This window comes from Paramormyrops kingsleyae, chromosome 25, assembly GCF_048594095.1.
Source record: "Paramormyrops kingsleyae isolate MSU_618 chromosome 25, PKINGS_0.4, whole genome shotgun sequence".
NCBI classification, from domain to species: Eukaryota; Metazoa; Chordata; class Actinopteri; order Osteoglossiformes; family Mormyridae; genus Paramormyrops; species Paramormyrops kingsleyae.
Window position 1 is genome coordinate 27,204,959 of NC_132821.1, and position 26,118 is coordinate 27,231,076.

At 42.4% G+C, this 26,118-nt stretch overlaps 1 protein-coding gene and 2 non-coding genes across 4 annotated transcripts in view; 1 reads left to right on the forward strand and 2 right to left on the reverse strand.

The window, feature by feature from the left end:
• Positions 1–19,226, forward strand: part of tapt1b (transmembrane anterior posterior transformation 1b) — a 31,216-nt gene extending 11,990 nt beyond the window's left edge. The window contains exons 4-15 of one of the 2 annotated variants that reach the window (XM_023799322.2): positions 881–913; positions 4,060–4,222; positions 4,383–4,518; positions 4,651–4,748; positions 4,982–5,051; positions 6,485–6,565; positions 6,873–6,982; positions 8,319–8,378; positions 8,476–8,544; positions 9,238–9,314; positions 12,449–12,603; positions 15,886–19,226. In XM_023799322.2, coding sequence (XP_023655090.1) covers positions 881–913; positions 4,060–4,222; positions 4,383–4,518; positions 4,651–4,748; positions 4,982–5,051; positions 6,485–6,565; positions 6,873–6,982; positions 8,319–8,378; positions 8,476–8,544; positions 9,238–9,314; positions 12,449–12,603; positions 15,886–16,118 — 1,285 coding nt within the window. In that variant the 3' untranslated portion in view covers positions 16,119–19,226. The remainder of the gene's footprint in view (positions 1–880; positions 914–4,059; positions 4,223–4,382; positions 4,519–4,650; positions 4,749–4,981; positions 5,052–6,484; positions 6,566–6,872; positions 6,983–8,318; positions 8,379–8,475; positions 8,545–9,237; positions 9,315–12,448; positions 12,604–15,885) is intronic. The other variant, XM_023799323.2, reaches the window with a different exon arrangement.
• A 1,653-nt stretch (positions 19,227–20,879) lies between these two features.
• trnai-aau (transfer RNA isoleucine (anticodon AAU)) lies at positions 20,880–20,953 on the reverse strand. Its single transcript has one exon. It is a non-coding gene; the product is annotated as a tRNA-Ile (tRNA).
• A 96-nt stretch (positions 20,954–21,049) lies between these two features.
• On the reverse strand, positions 21,050–21,121 carry trnaq-uug (transfer RNA glutamine (anticodon UUG)). Its single transcript has one exon. It is a non-coding gene; the product is annotated as a tRNA-Gln (tRNA).
• Between the last annotated feature and the right edge of the window lie 4,997 nt (positions 21,122–26,118).

Genomic DNA, 26,118 nt, shown 5'->3' on the forward strand with positions numbered 1-26,118 from the left:
TGAACCCTACCTTACCGTACCCTACCCTGCTGAACCCTACAGTACCTTACGCTACCCTACCCTGCTGAACCCTACCCTACCCTACCCTACCCTGCCCTGCCCTAACCCTACCCTGCTGAACCCTACAGTACCTTACGCTACCCTACCCTGCTGAACCCTACAGTACCTTACGCTACCCTACCCTGCTGAACCCTACCCTACCCTGCTGAACCCTACTCTACCCTACCCTACACTGCTGAACCCTACCTTACCCTACCCTACCCTGCTGAACCCCACAGTACCTTACGCTACCCTACCCTGCTGAACCCTACCCTACCCTACCCTGCCCTAACCCTACCCTGCTGAACCCTACTCTACCCTACCCTGCTGAACCCTACCCTACCCTGCTGAACCCTACCCTGCTGAACCCTAATCTACCCTACCCTACACTGCTGAACCCTACTCTGCCCTGCCCTAACCTTACCCTACCCTACCCTGCTGAACCCTACCCTACCCTACCTTACCCTGCCCTAACCCTACTCTACCCTACCCTGCTGAACCCTACTCTACCCTGTCCTACCCTGCCCTAACCCTACCTTACCCTGCCCTAACCCTACCCTGCCCAACCCTACCCAACCCTGCCCTACCCTGCCCTAAATTCTCATCCTAATACTTTGCGATACAAAGACACCTGTCATCTATTTGAGTGTGTGTGTGCACATGTGTGTGTTTTAGATAAGGCAAGAGACACAGAATCGATACCCATGCAGTCCTCTGTTAGTGGAAGCCTTTTTTAAAATTTAATTTAACATGGATTCAGAGGAAGATCGTTTTTATCCTCTCCGTTACCCTGAAAGGTGAATGTAGCTTTTGACTGTATTCCTGCTCTCTCCACCTTTAGGGCAAATATATGCCCATTCTGCAAAAAGAGGAGGTATGCATTGAGTAGGTGGGCGTCCCCCATGCCTGTGTCCTGCCGTGGCTACCCTTTAACCCGAGGGCCCCCCCCCCCCACCCCCATCGACCCTGTCCGTGCAATGTGACCTTTTGGCTTCACCCTGCATCTGCGCTTCCATCTCAAGTGTCCCCGAAGAGGTTGTGTCACTTCCCTCCTGTGCGGCGCCATTAACTCTCCAGCTGTAACACCCCCTGCTCTGTACCCTATGCCAACCACTACATTGACCTTACTAATCAAGTATAGGCACCTTTAAGCTCTCTGAAACTCAAATATAGCCATCAGTCCTGGGTTGTCCGTGCAGCTCGGCCCCTCCTGGCACCATCCCTGCGTGCTCCGAGGTCAGGAGGTTACTGTGGGTCAGGAGGTTACTGTGGGTCAGCAGAAGCCGCGATGCTTCCCCCGTGTCCCCAGCTGCACTGTTACCTCCTGCTTCTCGTTAAAATACACAGTGAGCTCTCGATTTCCCAGAATAATTAGTATAATTTCCATCGATGGCCTAAAATCTATAGTTATACTAGATTAAAAGCTATAGTTATTAATTTTTGCGACACTGCCGTGCTGCATTAGTGTGTTTCAGTCTTCTGAGTTGAATGCGCAAACTGGACAGGACCCGCGCAGACAGCTATTCACGCAACTCTTCAGCGCCCTTTTTCTGGAAGACCTGGTATTGTCATAAAACAGGGCCTGGAGATCTACCACCCAGCTGAGCTTAGGTGCAGCCCTGATTTAACACCTGATACAGAAAATCAGGCCCTTCAGTGGCATCTCAGTACTAGAGCCAGCTATGTAGAAGCTAAGAATGAGTACAAGAGTGCAGAATTTTACAGAGTGATGGCAACTGATAAATTGGTAATGATACTTAAAACCAGTGCAGCTGTTGTTTATATTTTTGTCCTAGACTAGATGCAGTATTCCTAAATGTCCACCAGAGGCCGCTGTGCTTGCATTAATCAGTTATTTGGTACTTGATTCAGTATCTTTTCCTTATGTGCAAGAATCAAACACTGTAAATGGAAGAAGAAAGAAGAAGTGTGGAAATAAGATAAATAATTTCTCTGTAATATATTTGCCATGACATGCATTTGTCATGCATGGCCTTGTGCTTAGTCCTAGATTTCAAGACGACATGATTTCAGGATAGAAGCAGTGCATCTTGCAGGCAAGCTGTGTTGTGTGGCCGTCATCTCCTGAAAACTGTGCTGCTTTGCATAAACTGAGAACTGCCTACTGGACTTGCAGCAGCATTTTAGGTTCTAGGTGAATGGACCTCAGCTGGCGCACGCTCATGACAGTAGTCCTTGTCCCAGTGACTGACCTAGACGCTCAGTTGAAGTAATATTTTTCCCTATTTTATTTAAAATTCTCTCAGTTTCCTGTTTCGTATGGCTTTAAGGTGAATCATCATGTACACTGTCACATCAGAACCTGAAATGCAAGCCCTGGCTATTGGTGGAAGCAATTTTGGTGATACTCGATTGGAAAGTGGGAGAGACTGTTGGGCGTGCTTTTGCTAATTGTAATTTCAGTCCCCAGCCTCTTTTAATCACTGTCTATGCTTTTTAATGAACTAATGGGATTTTGTGGCGATTTAAACACTCTAGTATGCTTCTGAGGGATTGAAATTTTAGGGAAATGTTTGCCAGAGCTGAACATTCCTCCAGTCTGCCAATAGATGGCGCTAAAACGCACCACAAAGTAGTCTAACAACCATAGCTTTTTATGTCTGCTGTTAACAAAGTAGGCCTGTTATGGGAATTTAAATCCTGAATTAAATGTTTTGATTTGTACTGTACACTGGAATTCAAGCATCTCCCACATCTCACTTCACTTCGAAAGTAACTGTCAAACCGTGGTATCAGGTTAAGTTATTGTCTGAAATGGTATAGTTCTTTCTGCGAGAAGCACTGTAATTTCAGAATGGTCTTTCGTCATTCGTCTTGCGTTATTAGTGCCGCTTTGTTAGTTTCCAATGTGAAAGGTAGACGGTGTGAGGCCTCTTTGAGGTCTTTAGTTAGCCCCACCACTGGGAACAGGTCCCGGCATGATTAGGTGGGAATGTGCTTCCTTTTGGGGGAATCATGTCGACTGCTCAGCTCTCTGTTCACTCCTATATTTTTTTTTATTTAGACATGAGTGTATATATGCACCTACATATAAAAACTTCCTCGGATTTCTTTTTTAAAATGATCGGTGTTATCCTTCTTTACAGTTTATTTGGAATTTCTCCCTTGTGAAAGCTTATTCCAAAAGTCAAATATTACTAGTCATGGACACGTTTTGCAAAATACGTTCAGTTGATATGCTCTTTATGTGGTTTATAACAGTGTTTCCCAACCCAGTCCTTGAGGAACCCCGGACAGTCCAAGTTTTTGCTCCCTCCCATCCTCTTCAAACAGTAATGTCACTAACTACATATCAGTGTGCTTTGGTCAAGATGATGACCAGCGCTGACAATTAGTGGCCACAGTACCTGGCACTTTGCAGTGTGGAGCAACTATTGTTGGACTGCAGGTTAAAGAACCATTTATGGAACTGATCTTTTCACTTGTTTAGAAAAAAACACTACCAGCTCGTCATGCCCTTGTGTTTTGTGCTTCAGCAGAAATGCAATTTACAAGAGTTGGCTTTACTATGATTGAGAAGTAGCCTTACTCATGAAGCAGTGTGGCATAATGGTGATGACTAACTGTAATGACAACTGTTATTGCCTTGTGTGTTATGGGCAGGCCTTCATTAAGCTGTGCTCTTCACCGTTTGTTCCTTTGTAGACCTGCATTCTGACTGATTGAGGCCTTCTGTTAGAAATATTGCATTCTGCTTTTGATCAGAACCCATTTTCCTGTTTAGTTTTATAGATTTGCCTTCTGTCCTGCGGATGCAAAGGGGCAGAAAATTTTCTGAAACTTTCCATTCCATGGGAAGTTAAGCTGGGGAATTTTGGAAATATTCCAAGTTGGAAACTTTCCATGGGAATTAATGTGAATATATGGGAATTAACGGGAAAATTCCCAGAATTTTGCCACCCCAGTACTGATTAGTTCCATTTCCCGCTGGAATGACAAATGTCCCATGTCTGATTGTTTGTCCGTCTCTGTCTGTCCCTCTGCATGCTTTTCTTCCAGTGGCTCGCGTCTACTGCAGCCTGCCCAGGTGTGTGATGTTTTGAAGGGCTTCATCATGGTCATCTGCTACTCAATGATGCACTATGTGGACTACTCCATGATGTACCACCTGATCCGAGGCCAGTCGGTCATTAAGCTCTACATCATCTACAACATGCTGGAGGTACCGTGCAGCACTGTTCTGTTTTCAGAAGTGTTCTGTTGACTTTGTCTTGTCAAGAAGATGAGTGTCACATTGATGTAGCCGGTTGGGAAAGTTTCCACTTCTTGCATTTTTGAGACTGAATTCCCAAACTTTGTTCCAACTGTGAATCCCCACACAGGTGGCAGATCGCCTGTTCTCCTCTTTCGGTCAAGACATCCTGGATGCTCTGTACTGGACAGCCACGGAACCCAAGGAGAAGAAAAGAGCCCACATAGGAGTGATACCCCATTTCTTCATGGCTGTTCTTTATGTGTGTATCCTTTCACACCAGCTTGGGTGCCGTAGTTCCTAATGCGGGCGACACTGAAGTTCACCATTGGGTCTCACTGGGCCTCAGCCACCGCCTGTAGATGGGAAGCCTTGTTTTCCTCAGCTTTCTGTAACAGTTCTCCATGCCATTCTCATCATGGTCCAAGCAACGACGCTCAACGTGGCCTTCAACTCCCACAACAAGTCCCTGCTCACCATCATGATGTCCAATAATGTGAGTTCTGGGGGATAGCATTTCAACTTTTAAAGCTTTAACAACATGCCAATGTCTTGGACAGGTTCTGAATGGATTCAGTGTTTTAACACAGGACAGGGGTAAATATTTGAATTCCGGGCTGCAGAGTTCATAGAAGCACTGTGTATTTTACTGAAGAAATGGATGCATGCAAGAGCCAGTCATTGCACTGGCCCAGTAGTAATATTTAAACACATTCCTCACTTTTGCAGTTCGTTGAGATAAAAGGAAGTGTTTTCAAGAAGTTTGAGAAGAACAACCTGTTTCAGATGTCCAACAGCGGTAAGTCGGATCCCATAGCTTAGTGTTTCTCAGCCCGGTCCTGACGGAATCCCAGATGGTGCACATTGTTAGCTCCCTGCCAGACAGTCATGCTGGGAGTTGGGAGGGAGCAAAAATGTGGACTGTCTGAGAGGTCCCCAAGGACCGGATTGGGAAACGCTGCCTGAGCCGGAGTGGTGCTGATCCGTTTCGCTTGAGATTATGTGTCTTTGGGTGTTGCTCCTGAAATAACAAGGTGGAACGCAGCCCCTGCTTTTCAAAGCTTCTTCCACTGAACTTCAACTTTAAACATAGTTCTTTTGAAATGAAAATCAATATCGCTCAGTGCACCTTGAATACTGCAGTGCACAAACCCCTAAGCAGCCAATTTGGGCCTTTTCTGCCCCTTTGCCATATTCATAGTTGAATGTATAGCCTTTTAATTAGCTCACCTGCTCCCTTTCCATGCAGTTTGCATAGGGCATTTACAGTTGGGGATTCGGAGATGGGGAGCCAGGATTCAGCACCAGGACCTGGATCTGGAAATTTATATTCTTGAGGCAGTCAAGCAAACCCAGACAGAATATTTCATGTTAATGGAAGAAATTCCCTTTTGGGTTCACTGTGGCCAGCTCTGGGGTCTTACAGCTCAACGTTACGGGTTTGTTTCCCACCATATGAATGCTGTTCTTACGTTTTCTCCCAGGTTTTAATTAATTTAGAGTTTTTAGCTGGTGTATTAGTACAGCTGAGCAGTCTGTTGTTTTTATAAGGGAACCTAGATGTTTTTAGGAGGGAAGGTATTAATTTGACCTTGAAAAAGCCCGTTAAGTGGAAGGAACCATGTTTGTTTATTTAGAGAGATTTTGGGGGAAATCAAAAGCCATTAGGAAAAGATAGAGGCTCAGCTGGCATGTCTGTGGGCCTGCAGCACTTGGGTTGGTGGCTGGAGGTGTGTGTGTGTGTGGGGGGGATTCTGGGCTCTGCTTTACTCTCACTAGTTACAGTTAATTTTGTTGATGGAGCAAATAAGACTTCAGAACTCTGGGATGTTTGGATGGGCAGGGATTATTATGTGCTGTCGGTCATTGGTGATTGGTTTAACCCACTTCCTTGTAGATTTCGAGTTGAGCAAAGCAGTGATTGACGATGCATTTCATAGCCTTTCGCAACGCAAGTGTGTGCATGCATGTGTGCATGCATGTGTGCATGCATGTGTGCATGCATGTGTGCATGCATGTGTGCATGCATGTGTTGTGAAAACACCCTGTGCTAGACTGGAGTCTTTCATTTGTAAGGTGGAATGCTTTTCTTGTCCTGTTGTGTGGATCGATGTAATCCCTCTGATACGCATTGAACATATCTGAAGGTATGCATTCATAGAGGTCCAGAGATTGATGTTGTTTTTCTTTGCAAAATGTACTGAATGCTTTTTTTTCCCCCATTTTCTGCAGACATCAAAGAGAGATTTACTAACTACGTACTGCTACTCATAGTGTGTCTCCGAAACATGGAGCAGTTCTCTTGGAATCCAGGTAAAACGCATAATGATCAACATCCCTTGGGACAGCAGCAGTGGTACAGAAGAAATGAATACCTCCAGGCTCTGGAATGTTCTCACTAAGCTTTATTTTGAGCTCAGGACATTGTTTTTGTTGTTGGCAAAGTAATGCTGATATTATGTTGGTCAAGTGAAAGTTTAAGTGATCATTTGAATTGCAAATATCTTGTCATTAGAGTGATGTTACAGATGGAGTTAAAAAAAAAAGTTATTGAATGGGCAATATAACTAAAAAAAAATGATCTGTGTTAATATCTTGGTTTTTATTGATTTACAATTAGATCACCTGTGGGTCTTATTTCCTGATGTCTGCATGGTGATCGCCTCGGAGATAGCTGTTGACGTGGTGAAGCACGCCTTCATCACCAAGTTTAACGACATCACAGCAGATGTAAGCAAATCATCCAAGGAAAAATTATCGTTTTTCCGCAGTGGGATGCAAATTATGCATGGAGGGGAAGGCGTGTGTAGGATTTGCTCTGCGGAGGCATAGAGGAATTCACAATCTCTTCCAGCTGATCATAAATCCAGTGGGCACATCTCTGGACCAGCAGGATTTACACATGAATGGTATCCAATTGGCACCAAGCAGATCAATAAGGATTGTGTTAGTTTGCTGGCACATCTCACCACATTACATTTATTTATTTAACAGAATCTTTTATCCAATACGATGTACAAGTCAGAGAAGTAGTACAGGAGCCAACTAGGCTGAGCTTCTGGTGAAGGTCCGGGTACCTGTGATGTAGTAATGGGACTATACAACACTTTCAAACATAGCAAGCAGCCAAAAAGAAGTATTTGAATCAAAAAACAGAGTTCAGTAATACCAGGGTTCAGCAGAGAGCAGCTAAGGCTAGTAGAGATGGTTCCGGAACAGCATGGTCTTGAGGCATTGCTTGACAGTTGAAGGTGTTCGGTGCTGTAGAAACATTTTTTTTTTTTTTATAGAGCCAAAATCCCACTGTATGTGGAACAGCGTGTCGGCATAGCCTCCGAGTGACTTCACTCAAGCTTACAGATGCAATATGGCCCTGCCTGTTCAGTGCTGACGTTCTTCCCCATCTGCAGTAAATGTGAAGTGATCCTTACGCAGCTTCAGATGTCCTATTCCACGCATGACTCGACATCATATCGCTGCTCTTAATTAGAGGGGCTTCTAACTTAGACCTCGCGGATCTGAAGGCAGCATGTAAATCCTACATGATCTGGGTGGTGGTGCGGGGAGGGGGGAGGTTATTGGTGGATCTGTAGGATCAGAGGGGGGGCATAATGTATCATAGGAACAGATATGGTCAGTTCCATTTGTCATTTGGTGTTCCACAAAACATGTGGTGTCACATGGTGAAGAAACGCATCCGGAATGCACAGTCATGGTGCTCTCTGTCACGTGTCTTAGTTGTAGGGCAAACACACACACAATACTGATAACTAATGCAAAAAAAAAGTTATGCAATAGCAAATCGTCCCATAGGTCAAGTGTCCCATTGAAAGATGTGCCCCTTAGCATCGCCTTCAGTAATGGGCTGATTCTGCACAATGTGCGACTCGTGGCATAATTATGGTATAATTGTATTCTGTTGTAAATAAAGGCAAAAAAACACGGTGTTAAGATAAAGAGCTAGTGGTGTGTGAAATGCAGATGCTTTTTGACGTCCTTTTCTGAGCTGCCTACTCGCTGTCAGAAATCGGGAAACGAGCGTCACTTGTCTCTGTCGCGTCCCCAGGTGTACAGCGAGTACCGGGCGAGCCTCGCCTTCGACCTTGTCAGCAGCCGACAGAAGAACGTAAGTCTGGATATCGTCGGGTTCGAGACGCAGGCAGATGTCTGTACTGCCGTCTCGCTGGTTCCCACCTTGATCTGTACTGTTTCTGTACCCTAAGGCGTACACAGACTACAGCGATTCGGTGTCTCGGCGAATGGGATTTATTCCTCTCCCTCTGGCGCTACTGGTACGTTTGTCAATTTCCAGTTGACTGTTTAGAATGATGCCTACTGCACTGCTGTCCTTATTAATAAAGCTGGGATTGTGTAAAATCATGCTATAGCTTTCAGAGTGACTTTCGCTGGAAAATAATTCCGAAGCCCAGGCATGCACCCATCTATCCGTACCTCTTCCAGTCATATATCCAGTAAACAGTCATGGTGTGCTTGGTCCTTATCCCAGAAAGCATAGGAGATAGTCTAGATGGGATGTGAGTAATAGGAGATAGTCTAGATGGGATGCGAGTATGCAGTAATACGTTTTATGGAAAATAAAATTAAAGTGTGTTAATATTTACTGAGCTAACTGTTTTATATGATTTTTGAAAGAAATTAGATCAGTGTTTCTCAAACCAGTCCTCTGGGACATCCAGATGATCCACGATTTTGCTCCCTCCCAGTCCTCTGGGAACTGGAGGAGAGTGAAAACGTGGGTCATCTGGGGGGGGGGGGGGGAAACACTAGATTAGATGAGAAACACTAGATTAGATGAGTAGCAAATGATTTAACTCTTAAGAGCTAAAACATGAGGTTGGATTTTTGTTTTTTTTTTTTATGTATTGCTCTGGGTCTGAAATTGGTACTAGATTGATGTGTGACTGCTTATGACAGAGTGTAGCACAGTGGAATGTCAGGAACGCTTTGTCATTGTCTCACAACAGCTGATCAGAGTGGTGACGAGCTCCGTGAAAATTCAGGGATCCCTGTCTTGTGTGTGTGTACTTCTCTTCTACCTGGGGTAAGATGTGCTAGATGTTTACCATAATATAGTATATATAAGTATTGTTTAGTAATGCGACTAATTGATGTGTTTTCCTACAGTAATGCACATGGCATCCTCTCGTAAAACCCTTCAAAGTGTCTGCCTTTGTTTTCTGTTTTTAAAGCTTACAGTAGTAAAGACAGTTCAGAACACAATTAATCTTCTATTGTTTTTTTCTGTCATCGTTGCCCTCGTTTCTGTTTATTAAAGGTTGCTCCTGCGGGGCATTTGCATAAGACAGGTGTGATAACTAATGCATATAATGGCCATGAATTGTGCATAAAGTATTTTGTCATTGTCCCAGCTGTCACAGCTTTCACATCGTCGTCGTTGAGACGCTCCTAGAATTGTTAAATCACTTTCGCTCAGGGGGCAGTGAAGTAAAACCATTGCAGAAACGTTTAATAATTTTAGTAATTATAATTTTTTTGCTTTGTGCTGCAGTTTGTTAGTTTGTCAAGTAGCTTCCTGCCATATTACTGTAATTTATGCAGTTTATTCTCCTGTTTCGCAAACATTACTCATGCCATGTATAACAACAGGGTTCTAAAAAAAGATTCCCTGAACATCTGTGCATTGCTCAGAACTCCATGTTGGCTAGTTTTGATTAGTTCTCCAGAGGGTTGTAAGGATCATCCTTGTTACTGTACCCTTTTTCAGACCCTTAATGATGATGTACATTCGGTCCAAAAGCCTTTTGTAATTAATGGATAGCTTTAACAGTGGAGCAGTCACCAGTCCATGCATGCAAAATCACCTTTTTAATGAGGCTGCAAACCCTCTTAAGTCTATCAGATTTTTTTTTGCAAAATTCTGCTACTCTACATTGCAGAAGCCACAATTCAATTCTGTGAAAAAGATGTAACCTTTGCATCAACGCAACACCGTTCTGTTTTTGGGAGCTCAATGAAGCGCTGTCATATTTGGAGGCTTACGAGTACGTTAGAGTGAGTGGAATATAAAATTAGAGTGCGATCATATGGAAGGCTGTGGCAGGAATCATGGCTACAGGATTATAATGCTCGGTGTCTCTGTCTGGGGTTTTGCTGCTTGCCAGCAGCAAGTCAGTGTGAAATGTCGTCAGAATTGGGGCCCAGTTCAAATGCATCTCCTCTGTTATGGTACCTCTGTTTGGGCTGCAAGGCACTGGGTTCCTGGGCAGATGACGGAGCCTGAGATTATCTTACGGGCCTCATGCTGCGAGCAGATCAGCGCATCTGTCCCAGTTTTGTACGATTATGGATTGGGAGGTTAAACCTAAAAACTGCTGGCCTTGTGTGAGTGACAGTACCATGCGTTTAATGGATAATGCTGTCTGAAGCCATGCAGGCAGCTGCAGAACTTATTCATTCAGCTAATGGCTTCCACTGTTGTCTAAATGTGTCTTAAACATGTAGCGCCTGTTGTTGCAGGATAGAGCTATCCCGATTATTTGATTAAACTCGATTATTCGGTTACTAAAAAGCATCGATTAAAAAATTCCTTCACGGTTAGTCTGCTGTATGGCGGGAGGAAGGCGCGCGCAGAATGGTGCTCTAAATAGAGCACAAAAGCATCAGTTGTGTGGAAGCACTTCACGTTAAACGTGAATGAAATTGAAGTCGTTTGTCAGCGTTGCAAAGCAGAACTTAAATATCACCAGAGCTCAACTGCGATGCAAATACACCTTAAAAGACGACGTTCAGGTTCATTGGACTCACCCAATAATGTGAGGGTAGCCAGAGATACGTGGCATTTAGCATCTCGGAGTAACCTAGCTTGTGTTTTGTCACCACGGTCACTTAAATCACTTTGCTTAATTGACTTTCTATGATTCCTGTATGGAATCTGTATCGCTGCTAAAACGACGGTTAGCCCCATCACTTAGCTACGTCGTCTTACATAATACGGTACATAATAACCATATAATGTTAATTATTCATTTATTTATTTATTTTTTATTAATGTATTATGTGTTTTATGGCTTTGGGAAAAAGTTCACATTGCAATATGTAGGAACTGAAAATTAACTATATAGCCAAAGACAACTCATTATCTACCAACAGAGTCTGTCAAATAAGTTGGTGGTGTTGCCTTGAGTATTTGCCAACAGACACAAAGCAGAGCCGACAAAAATCAATCAACTGTTCCTCAGTATTGTCCCTTTGGAATATAAGATATTTCCGTACAGCAGAAGATGAATGTCTTCTCCTGACCAGCTCCTATGTGCTTTTCTCCCTCTTTGCTCATTTTTGTTTTAATTTCTCATAAACGCACCACATGATCTGTGAGTGAATCAGACAGCAAGGAGGAGAATGATTATGATTGTCTTGGGGAGCACATGGGGAACTCATACAAAAGCAACGGCGGTAAACTTTAAACTGATTTTTTACATAAACTAAAAAATTTTGGAAAGGAGTCATCTTTAGAATTGCAACGCTTTCTAAGTTTTGTTTCCTGTGACAGAGTAAAACAAACTTAGCAAACTTTCTTGTGTGTTTAAGCCCAGCAGACTATCGTAGTCTGTGCAGTTTGAAGGTTGCATGTGCATGAAATGTCATTAATTACCATTGCACATTGTGGGAGCCTGTCAGGGCAGCAGCAGGTGGCGCTGTTGCTGCATACCGCCTATATGTGTGTGTGGAGTTTGCGTGTTCACCCTGCGTGGGCTTGGATTTTCAGCAGATTCCCCGGTTTCCTTCCACTGTCCAAAAACATGCAACATAAGTCCAAATGACTGCTCGATGAATCATCAGATTAATCAGTAGATTACTCAATTATTGATATTATCGATATCGGTAGTGATAACCCTATTGCAGGATATTCTTGACTATACATTGTTTAAAATGTCCTGACGAGATATTGCTGTTCATTTTAATTAAAAAGGCAGTGAACATAAGTTGAGGGTGAACGTTCAATGTCGAAAGTTCACTGCTAGTCTCATACGTTTTGCAGTTCAGTGAGTGTGACGCCGTATAAAATACAATGATGGACTTCATTGGGATTTACCTGGAGCCCTTTCAGATGTACCATGGGGTTTGTTCCGTTGAGTGATGGAGGAAGTCATTGGCCAAGCACAGATCTCCCAGCTGGGGCGTTTTCGCTTCAGCTGTCCATCTGTTTACCTGCAGGATGATCACCCTCAAAGTGCTGAACAGCATAGTGCTACTGGGGAGATCCTGCCTGTACGTGAAGGAGGCCAACATGGAGGAGAAGCTGTTCCAAGCCCCACCAGCAGCCGGCCCCGGAAGAACTCCCAGCAAGGGCAAGGTCACAGTTCACCCAGGTAGGGACCTGCAGAAGACTAACTCACAGAGAGTGGCCGCAAGGCATGTTTCCTACCGTTGTTCTAGAGATGAAACACCCTCCCCTATTCTCCAGCTGTGATTTCACGCACACTTGGTGATTAATATAATCACCTAATAAAATCCTTTCTCTAATCATGAATGTAATGTATAGGGTCTAACTGAATGATATTAATTGCATTTAAATGTGGCGGTTCATTGGTAGTAGTCAGAGTAGAGTGATTTTCTGACAAACATACAGGACATACAGCTGTTATGTTAAATCAAATTAATATTTTATGAAGTCTTACTTAACTGGATTTATAAGGGGTTGTGGTAAATATCTTTCTTAGGATTTTCACATTTGCGGCATCTCCGACTAGCACATGCTAGAAATATGAGCAATATTTATAAGTTTGAAGATGAGCACTTGTGAATTTTCGCTCGTTAACACTCGTGAGTGTTAGTCAAGTTAATCCCAAATTTGGCTTTTAGCCATTAAGTTTGGCGACACCCTGAGATTTTTGGGGCTCATACGTCAACCTACAATGCATCTGTTCAATAGGCTTCCAGTATTTTTACATGTCAGTCAATTAAATTGCAGAAAATGCTGAGAATCATCTGGCACACAGCATGTTATCTTTTAGAAATACCGCTGTGGCGTTTAAGATCACTGTGCTTTTTGCAGCAGTATAACTTTATATTGTTTTTATGGATAAAGTTTTATAGATTGCAGTCAAAGACTAATGTCTGTTTTGTCAAATCCATGCCTATTCGCTGGAATCCAGCATGTGGAGAACCTTAAAGCAGCTCATGTGATGCATTTCCTGGTTCTAGGTCTGAGGATCTAGGTTTTTGTTTTCCTCCCTGAAGCAACACTGCTCAGGTAGTGGAGGTGGAACTGCACTCTCGGGCTCCTTCAGTGAAAGGCACAATCATTTCAAGGTTGCATTCTGACAGTAATTCTAAAAAGCCCCACAAATTAAATCAGGTGCACCTGTTTGTTACTGGTCAGCTCATCCAGCAATTTAGGGATTCTGAGGATCAGATTGTATGCAGTTTGTGTATATGCATGACCAATCCAACCAACCAAGCAATCGATGGAAAGCAACATTCTTAACCGGAAACACAAAACCACAAATTCGTAATCAGTTGCTTGCACTATTGATTCAGCTTATTCAGTAGAACAGGGTCCCCCAATTCCGATCCTGGAGGGCTAGTCTGCACCACAGTTTGCAGATTTCCCTGCTGAAGAACACCTTACTCATCTCACCAGCTAATTGCCAAGTTTAGTAAGTGTGTTTGAGCAGGGAAATCTGCAAATTGTGTCACAGACTGGCCCTCCAGGATCGGAATCCGGGATCCCTGCAGTAGAACTTGAATCTCTCACCGCGAACACGTACAAGCCTGCATTGGCGTCGCCGGTCCTTGACCTTGCCCAGCTTGCCTGTGCTTTCAGCTACAGTAGCTTGCTCACTAATAAAGTGCCGGCTGGTACTATGTTTGCGCCCATTTTGTCATACGTCGCACTTTCTTCTAGCCTCCCCCGGCCCCGGATTCCATGCTTCTGTTTCTCATAAGCGTTCGCTTCCTGGCTGAGGTGTGCACCCCACACCGGGCCCACGCTCAGTGGCTGCCCTGCGCTCAGTCCTGGCTGAGGTGTGCACCCCACACCGGGCCCACGCTTAAAGCTTAATAGCAGAAGGACATAAGATGCTCTGCACATTTTTACGTTTTTGCATTAAAAGCTACTGAAATGTGTACAGATATGTATTTTTTCCTAGTGTTTGTTTCTCTTACTTAAGCATTTACTAGGCTTGGCCAGTATTTATACCTTCATATCATCCAGACAGTACACCGCAGTACATGGTATTTCGACGGTGTTTTCAAAAGCAACGCTATTCCAGTCTAGTATTATTCTAGTACAGTGGTACCTCAGTTCTCGAACTCATTAGAACTGGAATTTCTTAAAAGTCAAACCAACCAGTTCGAAAAAAAATTACCCAGAGCTCAATCTGAATCTCAGAAGTCAAACCGTGAACACCAATCTAAGATAACTTGTACGCGCGGGGAAATGAGTCACGCGGTACGTCTCTCAGCGAAAAACAAAGGGTAACGCTTCAGTCTCAGCCTTGCATTAGCTGTGATAGCATCGTGCATGTTTACACTAGCTGAATACGCATATATTTAGGCAGTAATAATACATTTAGACAATGACAGTAATTATTATTATTTAATGAAATACATTTAAAAATAAAGATTTCTTATTCATTATTTTAATATTAATAATAAACCATTAATATGTTTAATTATAATAATATTATTGTGCCGAGCGGGGACAGAACGGAGACAAAGGCGCAGACGTCAGGGTATCGGGGAATACGGGGTTTAATTACAGGTAAGACAGGCAAAACGCAGACGGACAATACAATGACCGGGCTGGGGAAACAAACTGAAACAGGGACGAAATACAGAGGACTAATGACAACAACCAGCTGATCACAGGGTGATTCCACACAGAAGGAGCAGACCATCGGGGCAGGACACATTGTCTGGATACATTTATTTTCTTACTTTTTTGCTAAAAAAAAAAACATATTTAGGTGCAATTTTTTGGGGCCGGGAACCAATTAATTGGTTTTCCATTATTTCTTATGGGGAAAATTCGATCACAACTCGAACTTTTTAGGATTCGATCCGAACAGATTAAATTCAAGTTCTGAGGTGCCACTGTACTATCTTAAAGTCACCCCCACGATTAATTTTGGCAAAAGAAAATAGCACCCAAATAACCCAACCTATCCCATTCACCATCGCTCGCAGTATCGATCAAAACACATATAACGTTTTCATTTCAGGCAACATGCATATTCCGCTAATGCATCTAAATGACAAGCCTGCCTCTAGGCAGAGAAAAGGCTCTGTTTTTTATGTTGGGCTGATGTTCACTTTAAGCTTCTTTCTTAACAGCAAGAAGTGGTTTGCTGTCCCGTTTCGTGATGCTTATATTCCAGAAATTGGAACTCTGAAATAACAGCTGAAATGTGGAGCTACAACACCTGAAATGACATTTTAGTTTCTTTTCTTTTTTTTTTTTCTGGAACGAGTCTTCTGGTTAATGTTCAACCACTGGTTTCATGGTTGATTTGTTTTTCAAATCACTGAGTCACAGTAGTTAGCCAGAGTGGTGGTTGAATTGAATCAGGGCAGCGGTTTTGAGGTGATTTTGAGCCACTCTTTTTCGAGATTAGGTCCTAATTTCCCCATTTCCTTTTTTTTTGTAGGTGATCTCCTAAACGAAAACTTGTCTGCCTCCATCACCAACCAGCCGGTCCAACGGGAGGAGAATCTGACCGGCGATCTGCCCAAGAGCAACTCGGATCAGTTCCTGACCACGCCCGACGAAACCGAGGACAAGGACTTACCTCAGGATGGGTCCGAACTCAAGCACAGAGCCCCCAAGAAGGATCTGCTGGAAATAGATCGCTTCACAATATGCGGGAATCGCATTGACTAGCCTTCACAGCCTCCTCCTCGAACCCGCGCAGGGCACGCGGCCTGGCGTAGCAAACACTGCCAAAACCGTTCCTTGCCAAACACGAGAGGCACTAGAGTATTTATTGAAAATACACATAATTTATTGCTGACTGAAGAATCGTATATACCTTTCCTTCCACTGCCCCCGCCTCCCGTACACCGACCCAGCACCTGGATGTCCAGCAGAAGAGCCTGGTGATAGAGGACCTCACAGTGCTCCTGTGAGAATGGTGAGTGGGGTCTGCGTGACCCCGCCATCGGGCTACTCGCACATAACACTGAAGGACTCCAGAGTCTTCCCGTCTGTTATTCGGAAGGCTCTGTACCAAGGAATGCACCTAGGACACTTCCGGAACAGACTCCCATCCTTTTTTTATTGAAGAAAGCAGCGTAAAGGATGCTGATCAGGGACTGCGTATCTCATCGATTCCCCCAGTCTCCCATATCAAAATGTTTTGAAGTCGAAACCTGTGAATGAGTCAATAATATCCCTTTTTTCCCCACTTCACCCTTGCTGTTGGAAAACAGCCCTCTCTGTTTTGTCTTGTTTTTTTTTTTCCTTCTTGCTTTTCACATTTGACGACCATGCGATAGTCGCAACGCAAGCCGCACCTGTGAGTTTATACTGATTGTAGTCGAGTTGGGCGAGACGTTACTCCTGGCGATTCTTAAAAGCCTTGGCCTTTGGATAAGTTCAAAGTTAACACCCAGAAGGAAATGAGCTAACGCTGTGACTGGAGATAGCAGTTTGGTGGCATCGCTATGTTAAGATAATGCCTATTTTGCATTTACTTTGTGGTTTTGTATTCAAATACACTGTAAACCTCATAAAACAATGTACATAGTCCAGGAAACCTGTCATGTTACATACACTGACCATAGTTCACAGTTTAATACGTTAATGTTTTTAGCTACATTACTGAGTGTATTATTTCATGTGGTTCGCATATCGAACTCATTCGAATTAGCTTTGAATTCTGCACTGATGTACCACGTGGTCTTAAGATTCAGGTTTTTTTTTTTTTTTTTAATCGTTTAGATACATTTTTCTCTACAGATACCACTGACCACTTCAGTGTTGCTCGTATTTCTCATGAACAAGTCATTTACTGGCAATTTTCTTAGGAGTGCATTTTGAGACTGGAGTAGATGAAACATGCTTTACTGTTTTGTTGGTTTTAATAAAATTGTGCGCTCTGATAAACTTTCAAGAAAAAACACATTTATGCGAACCCATTGTATAAGTTTTTCCCTCTACGTTTTATTTTTTCACAAACTTAAGGCAATTCCAGATGCAATAGGACATAAAAAAAATAATAATTATTCACATTTGCCCTGCATAGTCTTGAATCTCTGAACCAGAACTTTTTAATGTATAAAATCACGATTTCCACAATGAAATAGTCCTGGAAGAAAGGTGACCCACAGTAAGAATTTAATAAACAATTTAATAGAGTTTTACTTAAACATGCAATTAAACGGCATGACACTGAATGGTTTGGATTATAAAGCAATTATTTCTAAGCAACTCAATACTACGTAAACCATGATTTCCATACCAGCATCTACAATATTTTACTAGCAGAAATGTTTGCCTTCATTGCATAATATTGATCATGAAATAATGATTAGAATGAGGCTTCTGTTTTTGAAACATTAGACCATAGTATTTTATTGGATGGTATGTCAAATAGCATTGCATGGAACAATTTTGAACACTTCAAAGTATCTTTGTAATGTGTCGTAAGCATTATCAGTAATGGTTTCAAATATTTCAATTTTATGTTTAAGACAAAGATCTGCACATTTGTAAGAAACGCTTCACATTTTCAGGGGCGGGGGGGGGAGGGGGATAATAAAAGTTTTTTTGTTATGTTATAACTTATCCCGTTGTTGAAGGGCTGCCATTTCTTGTTTTAATTAGGTGATCTGTCTTACGCTTCTCTATCAAGATGGAAATGTCCCCAAACCTTTTTTTTTTTTTTAATATTCACCCAAGTTGTAACGCATTGTTGTTCTTTAGGGGGGGGGGGGGGGTGCGGTTGTAGACCTTTAGGTGGATGTGTGTTGATGAGATTTGGGGAAGGTTGGCTTTCACCTGCCTGGGCTGATGGTTGATGTCTCGGGCATGCAGTGCCTATGCAGTGAGAACCTCATTGAGGGAAGGCGCAGAGGAAAGAAGAGTGGATGGTGTGGCAGTGGCCTGACCGTAGCCGTGTTACCGTAAATTATCAGTCTATCTGCCTCCTTGAAGGGCACCGTACGTCTTGATGTTGTGTTCGTTGTGCAGCGCAACTTAAAAGTAACTCAAAGGGATGGAGGAAATCAACTGCTGAGTTGACTTTGTTTTTTTGTTTTTCTTTGACATAAGCAACGTATTCGGCTTGGAAAATCAAAAAGATTGGCAGCCTGTGTAGAGTATGTACATGGGGCCTCAGACCTTGCCGTTGAGGGACACATTCATACCGTAAATCTAACCCTAAACGCGTAGGTTTAGCTTCTCAGACATAGCTTGTTAGCATGACAAATTCATTTTCTTCCACCGAACTAGATAATGTGAGCAGACAGCCACACTGTCTTATAAAGTACATTTTACAAATGTACCTAACATCAAGTTCCTCTCAATACTGAACCGCTAGAAGGCGGTATTACAGAAAATGAGCTTAAGAAAACCCAGAGCTTAACTTTGAACTGAGCATTATGCAGCAAACCCTGAGATATCGGTGTCAGAATGGCAATGTAGAATATGGGTAATCAAACTCGGGGTAGACTGACCCTAATTTTTGCATATTCCCAGTCAACTAAGGCTGTTATGAAAGGACATTTGATACTGGGATTCACCATAGATGTGAGCAGCAAAAAACAATGGTAGAGCTTTGTATTTCGTGCAATTGGAACGTGAAATATCAATGTCTGCCAATACAGACTATGAAGAACACAGCTGTATCAGCAAAAGAATGGCAGTTTTCCTTGGCAAAAAATTGCTGACCGAGTCAATGTGCGTGTTTATAAAACTGTTGTATAAAGTTGTATAAAGGCTATTTTACTCATTAAACATTTGCCAGACCTGTGTGGTCTAAAATGATAATTTGGCTGTATTATTTTTCCTGAATAGAATGTGCCTGTGTGTGGATTTTTTATATTTAATGTTTGTGTAACCCAAGTAGAAATAAATGCACTGGACACAAGTTGTAAACATGAAATGTAATTGTAACTGGTAGATGTTTTGCTCCTAAGGTTTATTTTCTTAGTTTTTAGTTTAGGTGCCAACTTAAATAGCCAACAGGAAGACGACTGAGGCTCGTGAAGCAGGTGGGATCCGTCACGACCCCCACCTCTCACGCAGATAGAGCAGCTGACACTCGCAGAACAGTGGCTGATAATGGATGGCATCCCTGGGGGGGGTGCTCATCAGAGCGACACACCTGCTAGGATATTAGCTCCTATATAAATGCATTTATAATTAACATTTGTTAACATTTGTTCTTCCATTGTTTTATCTGAAGGTAGCCAGGGGTTCCAGAATTTCCTGCACCTGAGACACAATCGGAACACTGACTTTTTCTGAGGAGGAAAGTAAGAATCCAGCCCGAGGTTTTGTTTCAACCCACCAGTTCAATATAAAGAGGCACAGTCACAGAGTACTCAGCTGGTTGGTTGACACAAAACCTTGGTCTGGATTTGTACTTTCTGGACCTGAACTTTCCACCTCTGGACTGTTGCATTTAATCTCCTTCATCTTCCACATTACATTTCCAGAACATCTATATGCAGTAAGGATATATTTGCCATTGTCTTGAGCTCGTGTCTGCACTGAAATTGTAATATTTCTCAAGCTTAACAAATGTCATCCTTATCACTTCCCAGCTGCCTGTTAAGGTCCATCTGGAGAAGCAAATAAAAAAGCTATTTCCATATGGAGCACTTGGCAGTTGAGATTTTAAAATAAAACAACTAGGAATTAAATTGTTAATTTAAGTTGAAGGTTGGATGCCTAAATGTGGATGACTGCACTTAATTGTTTTCAAATGATGATTTGAAAATTAAAGCATGTGTGTCATTTTTATTAGCACGAAATCACGAGAAAAAAAAATTGTGAACGTGACAGCAGCGTGGTGATGGTTTTGAGCAATTAATTAAAGAAGAAGACTGTGTCTCTGGGAACTCTGGCATCTCTGCAGTCAGCCAGATAGAGTGGAAGTTCTTCTGCTTGGATATTTGGTGGCGTAGCTGGGTATGCCTTCCCCGATTGTGAGGTGACCCAGACCCCATGGATGTGTGTGGTTCTTGGGCCTAGTCCTGCATGGTAGTGTTCCTCAACCTGGCTCTAGTCCTACTGGGAAGGAGCAAAAACATGGACTGGCTCTGGGTCCCTGAGGACTGGTTTGGAAATGCTGGTGTAAGGAGTCAGGCGAGAGCAAACGGTGGTATTATCTGGATAACAATATGGAGCCATAAGGTAAAGTATATTGTGAAATGAAGAACAGCACGTGTGCTGGATGGATGAAGTGAGACTACGAGGGCAAATGTCCTGCTTGCTAATTAAATCAAGTGAAGGAATTGCACTGCAGCTGAGAAAGGCCAAAGAAGAGAGTCAGGAGGATTAGTCCGGTTAACACAGGTGCAACAGATAGCATGTGGAATGTAGGACTGCCTCCTAAATGGAAGAGGGCAGATGTTGGCCATGGAAGACATTTAGGTGTTTTTGATAGGTCGAGGTCACCGGGAGAAAAAGATAGCATGGCCCGTATGGGGATCGAACCCATGACCTTGGCGTTATTAGCACCACGCTCTAACCAGCTGAGCTAACCGGCCAAGGGCTGGAAAGGGTTAGCTACACCACAAGCAAAAGTGCAAAAGAAACATTTTTAAGCAGGAGTGTGCCTTGGGGCTCAAAAGTGAGCCTGAGACAGGTCCCACTGAGATTTGAACTCAGATCGCTGGATTCAGAGCCCAGAGTGCTAACCATTACACCATGGAACCAGGAGTTACCTCATGCCGATGAAAGCCGGGCCCCTATAACAGAGAACATGTGGAATGTAGGGCTACCTCCTAAATGGTTAGGGTCAGGAGGTGGGATTGGACGACAACTAGCAGCTTTTGGTAGGTTGAGGTCAGCAGGAGGAAAGGAGCATCTGGCCCATACAGGAACAGAACCCGTGACCTTGGCATTATTAGCACCAAGCGCTAACCAGCCAAGCGACAGAAGGTGTTAACGAAACATCTCGAGCAAAGGTGCAAAAGAAACATGGATGAAAATATTCTGTCATTACTTGTGCATTAATACTGTGTAAGGATTTCCTGTTTACATAATCTCCCACGTTTACCAAAGGGGCATTGATAAAGATACGGGTTCTATCCGTGCAGCTAGAAACATAACGAAATGCTGAATTATAAAATTATTCTTCCTTAAATTGCTCATTGCTAAAGGTTAATACCAACCAACTTGCACTTCTGTGGAGTTCTTCATTAATGACAATCTCAGGCTTGTGGCCAACGAGTACCACAGTAATGAACTGAAAGTATACTTTATGAATGGATCAGCATGCAATTGCTTTACCAGTATATTCAACACGTATTATACAAAAATGTTTCCATTGCTGGCAATAGGCAATGCATAGAATTTGAATTTAACTGAGAGTGAATCCACAATGAGTAATATTTGAAATATGGGGCGGAAGAAAATTGTTCAAATAAATTGTGTTGTAATAACGTTTGTGAAGATGGTCATCAGGAAATGGCAGAATGTCTAATCGGGGGCCTGATGCTTGTTCCCAACATAAAGCTCAGTGAATAATTTAAACTTCCATGTCCTCTAGTAAATGGCACAGCAGATTCAAGAACTTATTAGTGACCGCAGGCTCTGCCGGTGTTCTGACACTTAACTCCAGTTAACTTCAAGTAAGCCTGGCCCCGAGCAGGTTAGCCTTGAAGAAGAAGTTGCCATAGTAACTGAGCAAGATTCACTGTAATCTCACTTTCTGGAGCAGGAAACCTCCAGTGTCCAGAACCTTGAGCTTATATGCCTGGGTGAGTTAGAAAACCAGTCGAGCTGACAGACAGAGAGATACTTTGATAGCCATTTTGGGGATTTTTTTTGTTTCTTTTTGTCGTAATAATAAATGACAACAAAACTAATAATATAACATGGCGTGCAATATTCATTTTACAGAAAGAGATGGATGACAGGTTAGTACAAAATGGGACTGTGAAGAGATGGCAAGAAAGAAGGGACAAGAAAAGACAGGACGTGGCAAGACAATGAGGGCAGGGACTTTCAGACGGCCTGAATCTGATGCTTTGTTACAGTTCAAAATGACACCGGTGGCCTGTGTGCAGAATTAGATTCCAGAATTTGATGCTGCACGCAAGTGTAATATTACGCTTTAATCCTCAAATGCCCTCATTTCCAAACTGAAAAGATCGTACGCTGATACAAAGGACCTTGTAATATATGAATGGGTGTAATGTGTAACGCGATGGATAAAAATGAATAAATGTAGGGAGAAATGAAGAATAATGGAGCATCACGAGTGGGTGGGAGAGACAAGTGGAAGAGTGAATGGAGCTGGAGGCATGATATAAAAATGGAACAGCGCTCGTTATTGTCTTAAAAAAAAAACAATCAGAATTACGCACCTCTCTCCCCTACACTTTCACAGCATGCAGACACTCGCTCCATACCGGAAGCCTATCCCAAGCACACCAAGAGCCATACAGCGGCTATTATTACAATTCATATTAGCGTTGAAGTAGTGAATTACAGCATCACATCTTTTAAGGATTTTTTTTTGTGTTTAGTGTCTTCGTCAAGACAAAGTTAGACGGCGATAGATGAGATTTCCTGAAATGCAGGTGCAGTACTGTTCAAAAGCCTAAGGCAGTCAAATAATATGTTTAAGGCTATTTATCTTAGTAGTTACTGTGTATTTGTTCAGGGAAAAAGAATGCAATGTGACATTGCAACATATGCAAATTAACAGTAACACAATTAAAAAATAAACGTGAATTTTGTCTGTTCTCTAAAAAAAATTACTGAAATCTTGTACTGAAATCTGTACTTTGGTTCTCAAACCTCTCCTCAGGGAAGTCAAAAAAGCCAGGGGCGTATTAAGATCAGATAAGATGATAAGATAAGAAGATAAGATAAAATGATAAGATAAGATAAGATAATATAAGATAAGATAGTTTTACACCAATATGAAGATTATTTATATACCAGTTTCTCTTACTGCCTAAGACATTTGCACAGTACCGTATAGCATACATTATTCACTGATGCAGCCTAATATGCTGAAAGTCTCAGAATCCACCTGTTACCATCAGTCTCTCTGGGTAGATTTACGCTTCTTTCTTTGGCGCAGTGTAATTTCATTACGCTTCTTTCATTCCCCATCTGCACTGGGTTAGGCAGCTGGGATGTACAGTATAATACTCATACAATACTCTCTTCAGCAACCCATCTGTGGATTTAAGACTAGTTATGTTTAAATATGATTTTAAATATGATAGATACAGTTTAAAAATAAATGTTCGTTCCAAAAGTTTTATGTTTTTATATTCGCCACTTGCATTTTTTTGATTCCCTCTGCTAAATATGTGATTTTCTTTTTAAAACATTCATAATTTATGCAAATGGAGGGGCCAACTCCACAGAGGTGACGTCTCCATGTAAACAAACATTTATATCTCTGGAACTAAAGCAACAGATACGAAGATTTCAATGGGACAAAAACCGGTGCAAATGCAGCACAAACTCCTGAGACCAGTTTGATTCAAACTGGATGCAACTTGGGGACCGATTTCACATTGGGGACGTCACCATGTAAACAAACATTTATATCTCAGGAACTAAAGCAACAGAAATACAAATTTCAACAGAACAAACGACTGTGACTGGTTTGGTTAAAATCTGAAATGTGGGGGGGCAATTTGACGTAAGTTGAACTGGCAGTCTTCTGGAGTACACACTCTGGAGTACACACTCTGGAGTACACACTCTGGAGTACACATTCTGGAGTACACACTCTGGAGTACACATTCTGGAGTACACACTCTGGAGTATACATTCTGGAGTACACACTCTGGAGTACACATTCTGGAGTACACATTCTGGAGTATACACTCTGGAGTACACACTCTGGAGTATACATTCTGGAGTACACACTCTGGAGTACACACTCTGGAGTACACATTCTGGAGTACACACTCTGGAGTATATATTCTGGAGTACACACTCTGGAGTACACATTCTGGAGTACACACTCTGGAGTACACATTCTGGAGTACACACTCTGGAGTATACATTCTGGAGTACACACTCTGGAGTACACATTCTGGAGTACACTTGCAATGAAGGTTATATGCTGGCTATTTTCATAGTTAATGTTCAACTAATGAGTTAAGAATAATGTCCTTTAGTGAGTTTATGAATGGTCCAACATTTGATAATACAGGTCTGACCGATGAAATCCCTCCGCCAGCATTTGAACCAGCAACATGCCATAGAGATGCAAAGTTCCGGTCCAAAAATTACAAATCCAGACCAAGATTTTGTTTCAACCAACCAGTTGCGTATGAAGAGTCCCATTCTGGTTGGTTGAATCAAAATCTTGGTTTGGATTCATACTTTCTGGACCTGAACTTTCTACTTTTGCTTCCCACTAATAGACACAGCATCCTAACTCACTGAGCCACACATTGTCGCCTAAAATTGTCCAGCTTTGTGTTCAACCATGTGTCTCAGAGCTAATAAAAGAACCTGTATTTAACTAATACATGACATGGAACTATATGACTCCCAGCAATAAAATCACTTGAATGCACTTTGCTGGTGCTTCATTAAACAGTGACTAAAGGCACTTTATTGGCATGACACTAACGGGAGGCTTTTAAAGCTCAGCAGGGAGGCAATGTTGCATCTTCTGGTGCAAAATGAAGTGACTCAAATCATCTGCTTTGTCACTGCGCTGTTAACTGCATTTCACACTGGCACAAAGATGCCTCACCTCATGCTGGGCCCTCTGTTCCCAGTCGTGTGTGGCAATACTTAGGCTCTCCCTGAACTGGAGATCAAAGCCGCCGTTGCTTGGAGAGGACGCCTCATCTAAGTCAATCCCTGTCGTCACTTTTAACCCTTTTTTTTTTTTTAGTACGAGTTGGCAGGGCGAGAGCCGCTGGGAAAATCTGTGTAAATCACTGCGGTTACAGAACTCACCTCTGCGCAATGTCTCGGGGCACGGGATCAGTGACACGCTGGCGCACCAAGATTCATCTAAATGAGCAACCTCAGAGAGCGATCATTTCCATTTACAGTGCCTTTTAGGTTAACATATTTGCTGTATGTTTACATTATTGCTTGGTGGTAAAAGTGCTGATTGATTAGCCAATTCATCACATTCTGTTTACCTGAATATTCCGATATGTTTATTCAGTTGATAAATTGAATTCATTTATAATCTTTTACTTCGGGGTGTTTGTTTTTTTTTTGTCTAACTTACCTGGGCAGAAGCGTGTTTCTTATTGTCTGTTTATTTTCAATACAGCAGGTATTCGGGAATAAAAGTTATCATGTTGATGTCAGCAATATGAAAATCACGTGACCATGGAAAAGTGTGACATGGATATAAAGAACATAAGAAATTTACAAATGAGAGGAGGCCATTCGGCCCATCAAGCTCGTTTGGGGAGAACTTAACTAATAGCTCAGAGTTGTTAAAATCTTATCTAGCTCTGATTTAAAGGAACCCAGGGTTTTAGCTTCCACTACACTAACAGGAAGACTATTCCATACTCTGACTACACGCTGTGTAAAGAAGTGTTTTCTCAAATTCAGTTTAAAATGTTCCCCTGCTAATTTCCACCTATGGCCACGAGTTCTAGTATTTAAACTAATATTAAAGTAGCCATTTGGCTGAACAGCATCGAGACCTGTTAGAATCTTATATACCTGGATCATGTCCCTCCTTAGTCTCCTTTGC